At 49.2% G+C, this 13,493-nt stretch overlaps 1 protein-coding gene across 10 annotated transcripts in view; it reads left to right on the plus strand.

Annotated features, from left to right (window-relative positions):
- Positions 1–3,691: 3,691 nt before the first annotated feature.
- Positions 3,692–13,493, plus strand: part of LOC134981122 (oocyte zinc finger protein XlCOF7.1-like) — a 121,043-nt gene continuing 111,241 nt past the window's right edge. For 2 of the 10 annotated variants that reach the window (XM_063948306.1, XM_063948307.1), the window contains exons 1-2: positions 4,478–4,621; positions 6,542–6,684. In XM_063948306.1, the coding sequence (XP_063804376.1) occupies positions 4,543–4,621; positions 6,542–6,684 (222 nt within the window). In that variant the 5' untranslated portion in view covers positions 4,478–4,542. The other 8 variants (XM_063948305.1, XM_063948303.1, XM_063948302.1 and 5 more) reach the window with 8 other exon arrangements.

A 13,493-nucleotide genomic window follows, 5' to 3' on the forward strand; every position in this document is an offset into this window, starting at 1 on the left:
CAAGACTCATGCTGCTCTACGGCCAGGCATAAGTGATGATGGCTCCTGAGGAGGAGACAGGAAGTGAATGACTATCTGAGGATTATACCACTGTTACTATGAGAGGGGGAGCAGAAATGTACCACTAGTGCAGGTGGGGACACTTCATCCCTGGGGGGAACCTGAGCTGCTGGCATCCCACTGCATACCCCATGCCCAGTTACCCCAGCATGCTCCTCATTATTACGTACATTATTATTATTATTAACAACATTTATTTCTAGGGCGCCACAAAGTGTAGGCAGTGCCGTACAAGGTATACGTAGAGAACAGTAACAGAGCGTCAGAGCATAATGCAATATGCAACAGTAGATGAAACCACAAGTATATAGCATGAATAAAATATATAAAAAAAATGAGAATAGGGAGGTGATAAAGCGCAAGTCCAGAAACGCAGCCTGCAGAGAGAACTAAAATACGTTTTTAATCTTTTTCCAGAGTCACTGGTACCAAGCAATCTATAACTCTGTACTGCGGCGCTTCTCTGGGAAGCATGTGTTCATCAGGCCATAGAGCCAGATCAGAGTGGGCGTGACATGCACGAGCATAAAGCTATCGATTTTCCTTCAGGCCAAAGTACATAACAAGAAAACCAATTACATGAAATGTTCCATTGGTCCAATGCTGCCACTATATACAAGAGAGCAATGCATGTGATTTACAGCAAATCTAAGTACCTGAGTGAAAACCCGCCCTGTGCAAGTCTGCGTACGCCTTGTGAAAATCTCTGCCAACGCCATTCAGCTGCAAATATGTTCGCAACTCGCTCACCATGGAATGATTTTTCCAGTCTGTGCGTAGCCCAGGACTTATTTATTTGTTACCAGTTATTCATATAGCGCACACATATTCTGCAGCGCTTTACAGAGACTATTTGCCCATTCACATCGGTCCCTGCCCCAGTGGAGCTTACACTCTATATTCCCTACCACATGTACACGAGCACACATTCATACTAGGGTTAATTTGTGTTGGGATCCAATTGACCTACCAGTATATTTTTGGATTGTGGGAGGAAACCGGAGTATCCAGAGGAAACCCACGCAAGTACAGGGAGAATATACAAACTCCACACAGGTACAGCCATGGTGGGAATTGAACCCATGACCTCAGTGCTGTGAGGCAGTAATGCTAACCATTACTCCATGTATACTGCCGACTTACTCCTACAGTGCGAAAGAATCAGGATGATCAGGCCGGAGCTGATGTCAGACACCCGCCCTAAAAACGCTTGGACACGCCTGCGTTTTTCCTGACACTCCCAGAAAACGGTCAGTTGACACCCACAAACGCCTTCTTCCTGTTAATCTCCGTGCGAATGGATCCTTTGCACAAACCCATCGCTGAGCGTCGATCCACTTTGTACATCAATTCCGGTCCTGAACAGGCTGAAGTGATCGCAGCGGCTGAGTAAGTCCTGTGCAAGTCAGAGACTGCACAAGATCTGTTTGTACAGCTCTGCTACACATGCGAACGCACACTTGCACAGCTAAAATACACTCCCCCTGTAGGCGGTGACTATCTGATTGCAGCAGTGCAAAAATCGCCAGCTAGCGATCAGGTCTGAATTAGGCACAGTGGTGTTTGAAAGTTTGTGAACCCTTCAGAATTTGATATATTTCTGAAATTGGCTTAAAACGACCTCATATTTTCACACAAGTCCTAAAAGTAGATAAAGAGACCGAATCAAACAAATGAGACAAATAAATGAGACATGCTCTTTTTTTATTGTGGAAAATGATATAATATCACATATCTGTAAATGGCAAAAGTATGTGAACCTTTGCTGGTATCTGGTATGACCCCCTTGTGCAGCAATAACTGCATATTGGCCCTCATTCCGAGTTGTTCGCTCGCTAGCTGCTTTTAGCAGCATTGCACACGCTAGGCCGCCGCCCTCTGGGAGTGTATCTTAGCTTAGCAGAATAGCGAACAAAAGATTAGCATAACTGCTACTAAATAATTCCTTGCAGTTTCTGAGTAGCTACAAGTTTTTAGTTAAATAACTAAGCGCATGCGCCCTGCGTGCCTTGTGCATGCGGAATTAGCAACAAATCGCAGTATAGCAAAAATCGGCAACGAGCGAACAACTCGGAATGACCCCCATAGACGTTTTCTGTAATTAGTGATTAGTCCTGAACACCGGCTTGGAGGAATTTTACCCCATTCACTTCAACTCTGTTACGTTGGTGGGTTTCTTCCCATGAACCACTCGCTTAAGGTCATTCCACAACATTTCTATTGGATTAAGGTCAGGACTTTGACTTGTCCATTCCAAAACTTTTAATTGATTCTCCTTTATCCATTTTTTGGTCAAATGACTTGTGTGTGCTTTGGGTCATTGACTGGCTACATGACACATGTTCTCTTGAGATGCAGCTGATGGATAGATGTCCTGACATTTTCCTTTAGAATATTCTGGTATCATTCAGAATTCATTGTCCTATCAATGATGGCAAGTCGTCCTGGGCTAGATGCACCAAAACAGGCCCAAACCATGATACCACCACCATGTTTTACAGATGGTATGAGGTGTTTATGCTGGAATGCAATGTTCTCCTTTCTCAAAACATAATACTTCTCATTTAAACCAAAAAGCTCTTTCTTGGACCCATCTGTCCACAAAACATTGTTCCAATAGCCTTCTGGCTTGTCCAGGTGATCTTTAGCAAACTGCAGACGGGCATCAACGTTCTTTTTGGACAGCAGCGGCTTTCTCCTTCCAATCCTGCCATGCATACCGTTGTTGTTCAGTGTCCTCCTGATGGTGGACTCATGAACATTAACATTAGCTAATGCATACTGTACCTCCCAACATGGCCGTCTCCAGGAGGGAAAGAACGCTCTACTCCTGGACTTCCCTCTTAATTTATGATTGTTCTTATCCATTAACCTGTTCAAAACAGGTGCTGGCAATCATAAATTAAGAGAAAAGCCCGGAAGCAGAGCATTTTGTTCCTCCTGGAGCGGGTCATGTTGGGTGTATGGCTAATGTGAGCAAGGCCTTCAGTAGTTTAAAGGTTAGCTTGGATTCCTTTGTGACCTTGCAAACTATTAGGCGCCTTGCTTTTTTTTAATATGCTAATTAGTGTGATGTCATTTGTGGCCTCTGGTCTTTTCCTGTCTGGGTTTTCCGGCAGGGTGGTGGGACTGGTAGAGCCAGGGGGGGTGTGCGACAGTTCTGCTATAGAGAAAGGTGTGTGGCTGCTACATATGGGGGGGGGATCTGATTGGTGAAATGCTTGGGCTGAAGCTGTGTAATATCCCTACAGTCACACGCTCTCTAACACCTGGGACCGCCATACCGGCGTGATAGCGTCTAGATTAACTTTGTGGAGAGGACCTTTCCCATAACGCACTGGGTCACCATCACCAACTATTTGGAATAGTAACCTGTGGCGAGCAAAGCAGAGACACCGGTCCTGATGATTGGTGGAGCGATACACTAGGCCCGAGAAGCGGCGGAGTGATACACCGGCCTCAAAGAGTGGCGAGCAAAGTGAGCCTGCGAAGGTACAATACATCATAATAAAACACAATACCCTTCAACAAACAGAGATTGGAGAAAACATAAACATGTTGTAAGGGCAGAAGAGAACTTCCGCCCTCACTTGATGTCACATCCGGGTCATTTCCACGAAGGGAAAATAAGTAGCGACATCACTGGTCCTTTATCCACAACCTTTATTGAATATATACTGATAGCAATTCCAGTTCAAAAAGGGGCGGCGCTAGAGGACAGCATACTGCACAGGTACGGTCCCCGGACGGAGCCCTGATGAAGTCACACCATGTGACCAGCCGTTCGTAGGGGCTCCGCCCGCTATTCGGACTGGTTAGCTGGAGGGGGGAAGAAGGACTGTGTGACTGGCGTGATGACAGCCTCCTGACGCCCGGCACTTGGCGTCTCTACTACAAGCGCCTCATTATCTGACTGACAGCGGCCATTTTGTTTGGTACATTTGCTATAGGCACAATTAGTCGTGGTCTTCAGAAACATGGCCGCCGCATAGGTCGCCATACAGGGACCCGAGTCACTAGGGTGGTTTCCATTGTTCATCTATTGTAAACATCTCGTCTTCCGGCCACCGGCTGATGGATCACCACGTAGCTAAATGCTAGCTGGGAATTGTAGTTCTGCCGCTTCAGTGTGTACTGGTCAGGGCTACAGCTCCCATCAGCCTTTGCGGCGTGTTGGTGTAAGAGGCTCGCATTGCATAGTGATTGCCCACCACCCGGTGACACATCCTGCTGCCAGGGTAAGTTATGAGCTGCTGTCATTGTTATCATGCAGATAGTACATGTTGTTGTATGAGGGGGTACAGGGCTGGAGCCCCCCTACCATCTCAGCCTGTGCAGGTCATTATACATGGCTGGGAGAGCATATGATCCCAGCACCCCCCTCCCCCCACCATCCCATGTCACATGACCACAGGGGGACCAGGATGAAATCACTGGCCTCATTGCAGATCAGCTGCGATTGCATTATTACCGGTGATTTGCATGCAGCCCCTCTACGGCTGGGCTTGTCGTCTAATTGACCGTGTGCACGAAGTAGCGACTGAGTCGGCAGGAATAGCCGGTGATTGCAGTACCATCCAGCCCTCGCTTACCGGGCTCACTGCATAGTGCTCGGATCCCGCAAGATGCATTAATACCAGTTGGCTCCTGAGGCGTGACTAAGACAGAGGTTCCCAAACGCCGTCCTCACGGCACCCTAACGGAGGCACCCTAATGGTCTAGGTTTTACAGATCTTCATGGCTCAGCACAGATGGTTAAATCAAATTGACTAAGGTACTATGTGTCCAATCATGGATATACTTAAAACCTGGCCTGTTGAGGTCAGCGTTTGGGAACCTCTGCGCTAGGATATTTGCACTGTTCCCATTAGTGTCTTTGTGGGGTGCTTATTCAAGGCTGCCTCATGTGATTCTCAATACGGCTGATTGCAATATTTGACTATTGCTAACAGTCTGCAGTTTTTGGAATACATACGATCTCCCGGCAGACGGGATGTCGGCTGTCACACTATACAGACAGTGGAATCCCAGCAGCGAGTCCCCTTGTGGGCTTGCTGCGATCGCCACAGGTTCTATTCCCACTCGGCTGGTGGTGTGGACCGAGCAACCGAGTGGGAATACCAGGCGGGTGTCAGGATTCTGGCTTTCGGTATATCACCGGGTGTCGGGATTCTGGCGTCGGTCTCCTGAACGCCGGGAACTCGACAGCTGGTAAACTGATTGCATCCTGTTTTATGCGATGAGACTTCAGGTTAAAGCATCGGAGCTTTGCTAATTGCACAATTGGTGCTGCACCATATTCATACAAATTGTAACAAGCATTTTAAATGATGACCTTTTAACACTAAGGGTGGGTTGCCTGGCGCGCGATACATCCCGCCATAGCAGCGTCTACGAACAACGTATGCATGAATATTTCAGCAAAGGGCAGCTAACAGGTCTTGAAGTGTGGGGACTTGCGGGTTTAGAATCCAGAGTCCATCTGTGTGTGCGTCACTCGGGGAGGAGGGGGAAGTTGCTCGGAGGGATCCGATTTGGCTTTCTTTCAAGGGTCAATGCAACAGAAGCCCATAGGATTCTATAGAGCAGTATTAGGGAACCTATGGCACTCCAACTGTTGTTGAACTACACATACCAGCATGCCCTGCTACCGTTTTGCTCCTTGGCTATGCTAATACTGTTGCAGGGCATGCTGGGATGTGTAGTTCAGCAACAGCTGTAGTGCCAAGATTCCCCATCACTGATATAGAGTACTCACCGCATCCAAGCCCCGGAATGCATTGCATGTTGTTGAGGCTTCCTAGATAAGAGTATTGAGACACCTTTCGTTAGACGTGTATTCCCTATACCTGGTTTTATCGTGTACTTAGCCCATAGTGGCTTTAATACAGTCTATATGTATACATGGCTTATTATATTATGGTATATAGCAGGGCCCGCTGTTACAAGGGAGAGCGGATATAGGAGGAAATGTATGAAGCAGTGACGTGGAGTGGAGAAGTTGCCAATGGCAACCAATCAGCTTTAAAGTAACATTTATCAAGTGCATTCTAGAAAATGATAGGTAGCAGCTGATTGGTTGCCACCGGCAACTTCTCCACTCTTTTCACTGCTTCATACATCTACCCCATAGTGCACTAAACCTGTTTCTGTGACATGGCGTTATCACCGTACACCTCAACAAGTTGGCGATGAATGTCAGCTGCTGATGTGCCCTCTAAACACATAAATCTGATCACACGGCGCACCTCAATGTCTTACCATGTGTCCGCCGGCCCCGTCATCTTACATCTGATGCTGGGACAGTATGACTGATATGAGGCACAGTCTGATGGCCGGTAGGGGAAGCCGTGGTCCACCTACTCTGGCCTGGTGGGGAATTAGTATGAAATAGAGAACATTACACATGTGAGTGGTCTTTTTACTGTACTTATAGAACCACCCTCGTACATGGAGCTCATGGAACATTTTATTCCCTTAGGAGACGTCCACTCAAGACCAACCATGGAGGTCCAGTTCCTGGAACATCTACGGCACTCACTACTGCTTGATAGAAACAAAGACCTGATCATAGACAAGCTGCTGAGTCTCACCATGGAGATTATAGGTCTGCTGACTAGAGAGGTGAGAGGCGCTAGATACCTCACTGTTCTATTCTCTAGCAAACTACAGGGGAAAAATACCTGGGGTAGTAGCAGCTGGCATTCTTCCGTTAAACTGCACCTTTTGCCAAATTACTATGCAGGCAGCCATTTTGTAATCTGAACAAGTACTTATTGCCCTGTAACCCATCAATGAACTTTGAATCTGTGACTGCTTTGAGGCACGAGGCACCAAGTGTCAGAAATGCCTCATGTCTCTGATGTCACTGGTGCATAGCTAACTGGGGACATTCATTCTCATAAATAGTAATTCACGTCAAGTCGTCTTCAGGGGTTTTATCTATAAAGTTAAATTTCTCTTACATCATAGTGGATACTGGGGATCTGTACTTTAGTACCATGGGGTATGGATCGGGTCCACTGGAGCCTGGCATTTTAAAACCTTTAGTGTGTGTGTGTGCTGGCTCCTCCCCACTATGCCCCTCCTACCAGACTCAGTTTAGAAAGATGTGCCCAAGGAGCCGGGTGCATTTCTCTGGAGCTCCAGAGTTTCCTTAATTTCTTATTTTAGTTATTTATTTTCAGGTAGTTCTGGTTGGCAACCAGTCTACCTACTTCATGGGACTCCGAGGGGGGACCAACCCAACCTCCTGGGGGTTAATGATTCATAATCCCAGCTGACAGGACATTGAGCTCCTGAGGTGATGTTTCACACACCATTACTGTGTGTGCCCACGCCAGCAGCTAGCCACCACCCTCTAACAGATGGCGAAGATCGTCAGGTGCGGTGAGTGCTAACACCGGGGTCCCGGTTAGCGGGTCCCCGGTGCGATGTTGCGGCATGTAGGGAGGCCAATCCTGGGCCATTTTTTCAATCCCGAGCATCGGGATTGAAAAACGCTCAATCCCGGGATTGCAGTAGGGAGCAGGGAGAGTGGAAGTGTAGGGAACAGCAAGGGAGGGTGGGTGTAGGGAGTAGTGTGGGACGGAGGGTGGGTGTAGGGAGCAGTGCGGGAGGGAGGATGCGGTGTAGGGAGCAGCGCGGGAGGGAGGATGCGATGTAGGGAGCAGCGCGGGAGGGAGGATGCGATGTAGGGAGCAGCGCGGGAGGGAGGATGCGATGTAGGGAGCAGCGCGGGAGGGAGGATGCGATGTAGGGAGCAGCGCGGGAGGGAGGATGCGATGTAGGGAGCAGCGCGGGAGGGAGGATGCGATGTAGGGAGCAGCGCGGGAGGGAGGATGCGATGTAGGGAGCAGCGCGGGAGGGAGGATGCGATGTAGGGAGCAGCACGGGAGGGAGGATGCGATGTAGGGAGCAGCGCGGGAGGGAGGCTGCAGGGAGGGTGGGTTTAGGTTTTAAAATGTACTATTATAGGCGGGCAGCGGCAGCCATGGACAAACACTGTACGGCCCGGGTGGCTCTAGCAGCGGGGTGTTTTTAAAGGTGATGCGGGCGGCATGAACAAACGCTGGCCGCACCGGCGGCATTTCAAATGTAGCGCTGTCCGCCTGCCAGTCAGAACGTGCAGTCCGGCAGCCAATTAGAAGCTGTGGCCGCTTTCCTCATTGGCTGCCGGTCCACCATCTCCTATTGGCTGGCGGCCGGCGCTACATTTGAAATGACGCTGGCGCGGTCAGTGTTTGTTCATACTGCTCACATCACCTTTAAAAACACCCCGCTGCCAGCGCTGCCTGGCTAAACTGCGTAATCCCGGGATTGGTGGGCCAGAATCCCGGTATCCCGCCGATCCCGATACCGGGATTGGCCTCCCTAGCGGCATGTCACACGGCGGTCACGGGCCTCCAGTTGCAGTGTCCTCCACTGACTACACTGGCTCAGGGCACATGCTCTGCAGTGCTCCCTGTCATTTAGGCTTTGGGTGTACTGTGTTTTGTTTTTTTTGTTTTTTTTATATGCCCATCAGCCAGTATAAAATACTAAGGGACCGCGCGCCATTACAAGGGGCGGGGCTTCCCGGACAGCGGGACCAGAGGCGGGAAGGCGCCTTTTCCTGCTGCTGCGGATTATAAAGGCTGCATGCATGCTGCTTCTCCACGGACCCTCACTGTTGGCAGACTTCTGTATTGGTACAAGGGGTTCATAGCAGGGGGGGAGCACACCAGCGGTAGCGCTGCTGCACATTTAAGGTCATAACACAAAATTTCACACACTGGGCTGCTGTGTTTGTGTGCTGGCCTCCGTTTCCTCAGTGTCACTCCAGGGGCTCTCTAGGGTCTATGTGGAGGTGTTTCAGTGAGCTGCGCTGTATTACAATCGTGTACATATGTCTGTGGATATGGGCCCTCATTCCGAGTTGTTCGCTCGGTATTTTTCATCGCATCGCAGTGAAAATCCGCTTAGTACGCATGCGCAATGTTCGCACTGCGACTGCGCCAAGTAACTTTACTATGAAGAAAGTATTTTTACTCACGCCTTTTTCTTCGCTCCGGCGAACGTAATGTGATTGACAGGAAATGGGTGTTACTGGGCGGAAACACGGCGTTTCAGGGGCGTGTGGCTGAAAACGCTACCGTTTCCGGGAAAAACGCAGGAGTGGCCGGAGAAACGGTGGGAGTGCCTGGGCGAACGCTGGGTGTGTTTGTGACGTCAACCAGGAACGACAAGCACTGAAATGATCGCACAGGCAGAGTAAGTCTGGAGCTACTCTGAAACTGCTAAGTAGTTAGTAATCGCATTATTGCGAATACATCGGTCGCAATTTTAAGAAGCTAAGATTCACTCCCAGTAGGCGGCGGCTTAGCGTGTGTAACTCTGCTAAATTCGCCTTGCGACCGATCAACTCGGAATGAGGGCCTTGGTTATGTGTGCTGCTTGTAACTCTACCCCTTCTTCAGAGGGGTCCCTCATGTGTGAACAATGCTCCTTATCTCCACAGGGACACAGTTCACAGGCACCTGACTGGTTAGATAATTTTAAAAGCATGATTCAGAATGTCAATTCAGAATTGGTTGCAGCTAAATAGGAGAGACAGGTGTTGAAACAGTCTATTGATTGTGTGGCTAAAGCAGCAGATACCAGAAAGGCTTCTCAGCCCCCTCTGTTGGTTTCACATAAACGCTCACTGCCACAGGTGCTCCAGTCTGATTCTGATCAGCCTGATGTGGATGATTATGATATGGATAAGGACATCTCTCTGTCCCCTGGGGTGGAAGCCCTCATTTATGCTGAGAGAGAGGTTCTTCACATACCAGATCAGGAGGCAGAACCAGATGAGGAGTTGTACTTTAATGTTAGACCTAAGACCTCAGCCACTTTTCCTGTGTCTAAGGAATTAAACTCCCTGGCCAGGGAGGCATGGGTAAACCATGACAAGAAATTTAAAATTCTTCAGAGGTTTCTATCTGCCTTTACCCTCCCAGCTGAGGGCAAGAAGGTATGGGGAAACCCCCCATCAGTTGATACGTCTGTGTCAAGACTGTCTAAGAAATTGGTACTGCCGGTGCCAGGGGCTTTATCCTTAAAAGACCCTGCTGATCATAAAATTGAGACCACTCTCAAGGCAATATGTACGACAGCAGGTGTAGCACAGCGCCCCACAATAGTTTTTGGGTGGATTTCCAGGACAGTGGTCAAGTGGTCCGATAATATTAATGGATTAGACTCCCTGCCCCAGGATGAGGTCATTACTCTTCTGCAACACATACAGGATGCTGCAAATTTTATGAGCGAGGCTATTAAGGAATTGTGTAAGGTAAATGGCCGCACTACTGCTATGGCTGTCTCAGCACGCAGAGCTCTGTGGTTACGTCAACGGTCAGCGGACACTGATTCCAAAAAGTGTGTCGAAAGTCTTCCTTTTACAAGGGATGCCTTGTTTGGGGACGAATTAAATAAACGGATCTCCCAGGCAACGGCGGGTAAGTCTACCTATCTGCCGTCGGCTGCACCACCTGCTAGATGTTCTTACACAGGACCTTCCTTGCAGTCCTTTCGTGTGGCAAGGTTTAGAGGCAGGGACCGGGGAGTCTCCACCACTCCGAGAGGATCTCGTGGTAAGCCCCGTAAACCTGCAACTGCTGCATCCCTGGACCAGATCCCCTGCTGCTAAGTCTTCCGCGTGATTGTTGGCCCCAGTAGCAAGGCGACTTTCAGGTGGGTGCTCGCCTTCACCGCTGCCGGGATCCTTGGGTGAGGCACCTCATCTCCCAAGGATACTGGCTGGAATTTCAAGCACTTCCTCCTCACAGATTTTTCAAATCGAGCCTACCAGTTTTGCCTGCAGCAAAAGTTACCTTGCAAGAGGCCTTTCAAAAGCTTTTGCGGACAGGGGTGGTGGTTCCAGTACCTCCTCCGTTGCACAACAGGGGTTTTTACGCTAGTCTTTTTTGTCATTCCAAAACAAGACGGTTCGGTGCGACCCATCTTAAACCTGAAGTCTCTAAACCTGTATCTGCGTATGTTCAAATTCAAGATTGAATCCCTGCGGGCAGTGGTGTCTGGTCTGGAAGAGGGGGAATTCCTGGTATCCCTAGATGTCAAGGATGCTTACCTACACATTCCCATGTGGCCCCCTCATCAGGCTTACCTCAGGTTCGCCATCTTGGACGACCATTTCCTGTTTCAGGCTCAGAGGGTCTTCACCAAGGTCATGGTGGAGATGATGCTGCAACTGCGCATAATGGGAGTCAACATAGTCCCCTACTTGGACGATCTCCTGATAAAGGCTATGTCCAGGGAGCGTCTATTGCCAGCATCGATCTGACGACTCGCCTGCTTACAGATCATGGGTGGTTTCTAAATTTCCAGAAATCTCACCAGGAACCGACCCAACTTCTTCAGTTCCTGGGAATGATACTGGATACGGTGTCTCAAAAGATGTTTCTTCCGATCGACAAGGCCCTGGCTATCCTGGCTATGGTCCGCTCAGTGCTCCGTCCTCGCAAGGTATCCATACTTCTTTGCATACGCTTGCTGGGCAGGATGGTTGCTGCTTACAAGGCAATCCAATACAGCAGATTTCATGCCCGGCCATTTCAGCTGGATCTGCTGGACAAATGGTCGGGGTCTCGCCTTCACATGCATCGGGAAGTGTCCTTATCTCCAAAAGCCCGGATTTCTCTGTTATGGTGGTTACAAGTTCCTCACCTGGTAGAAGGCAGGAATTTCAATATCCACTCGTCGATTCTACTGACAACGGATGCCAGCCACCGGGGTTGGGGAGCTGTGACACAAGGGGCCCAGTTCCAGGGGATATGATCAGTTCAGGAATCTGCTTTGCTGATAAACATCCTGGAACTCAGGGCAATTTACAATGCTCTTCTGCAAGCCTTCCATCTTCTGAAGGATCAAGCGATCCAGGTTCAATCGGACAACGCACGGCGGTGGCGTACATAAACCAATAAAGGGCAACAAAAAGCAGAGCGGCGGTGCGAGAAGTGTCAAGAATACTCGTCTGGGCGGTCGCCAACGCAAAGGACATATCGGCCATATTCATTCCAGGAGTGGACAACTGGGAAGCTGACTTCCTCAGTAGCCACGACCTCCATCCGGGGGAATGGGCCTACATCCCCAGGTGTTTCAACAGTTAATTAACCGGTGGGGCTGTCTGCAGATAGATCTGATGGCTTCTCGTCTCAACAAGAAGCTATGCTGTTACTGTTCCAGAACGAGGGATCCGCAGGCTGTAGCAGTGGATGCGCTGACGACACCATGGATGTGCTGACGACACCATGGATGTACCAGTTTGTGTACCTGTTCCCTACTCTACCGCTAATCCCAAGGGTTCTAAAAAGACTAAGACGGGAAAGCTTCCAAACAATTCGAATTGCCCCGGATTGGCCTCGACGGGCGTGGTACTCGGACCTCCTAACCATGACTCTGGAGGATCCCTGGCCTCTACCGCTTCAAAAGGATCTTCTTCAACAAGGTCCGTTTGTCTATCCAGACTTACAGCGGCTACGTTTGACGACTTGGAAGTCGAGAGGGAGATTCTAGCTAAAAAAGGTCTTCACTCCCGGGTTATTTCCACCATGGTCCAGGCCAGGAAGATGGTTACGTCTAAACATTATCATCGTGTCTGGAAAAAGTATGTTTTCTGGTGTGACAGTAGAAAGGTTTCTCCCGTGGAATTTAGAATGGGTAATTTTTCTACTTTTCCTGCAAGCGGGAGTGGATATGGGCCTACGTTTAGGTTCCATCAAAGTTCAGATTTTGGCACTCTCTCTCTATTTTCTTCCAGAAACAACTTGCCATGTTGCCGGAAGTACAAACTTTCTTCATCTGCAACCGTCCTTCATACCTCCCGGCTCCGTGGTATCTCAATGTGGTTCTGTCCTGTCTTCACTCGGACTGGTTTGAACCCTTACATAGGTTGGAGTTGAAATTTCTCACCTGGAAGACAGTGATGTTATTAGCATTAGCGTCTGCCAGACGTGTCTCTGAATTGGGGGCCTTATCCTGTAAGAGCCCTTGTTTGATTTTTCATGAAGACAGGGTGGAACTCCGGATCCGGCCTCCAGTTTTTGCCAAAAGTGGTGTCTGCTTTTCATGTGAATCAACCCATTGTGGTTCCGGTGTTGTCTGACGCTTCCGTTGGTCCAGAGTCCTTGGATGTGGTGATGGCTCTGAAGATTTATGTCAAACGGACTGCTCGTCATCGGAAATCTGACTCGCTGTTTGTCCTTTGATGCCACCAAAATTGGTCGTCCGGCTTCTAAGCAATCAATTGCTCGTTGGCTGAGTTTGACCATTCAACAAGCTTTATACTTTGGTGGTTCTGCCTTTGCCGACGTCTAGTCTATTCAGGCCGAGATCTGTGGGCTCTTCCTGGGCTGCTGCCCGGGGTGTCTCGGCCTTACAGTTGTGCCGAG

The sequence above is a fragment of the Pseudophryne corroboree genome, chromosome 12 (assembly GCF_028390025.1).
Source record: "Pseudophryne corroboree isolate aPseCor3 chromosome 12, aPseCor3.hap2, whole genome shotgun sequence".
Classification (NCBI taxonomy): Eukaryota; Metazoa; Chordata; class Amphibia; order Anura; family Myobatrachidae; genus Pseudophryne; species Pseudophryne corroboree.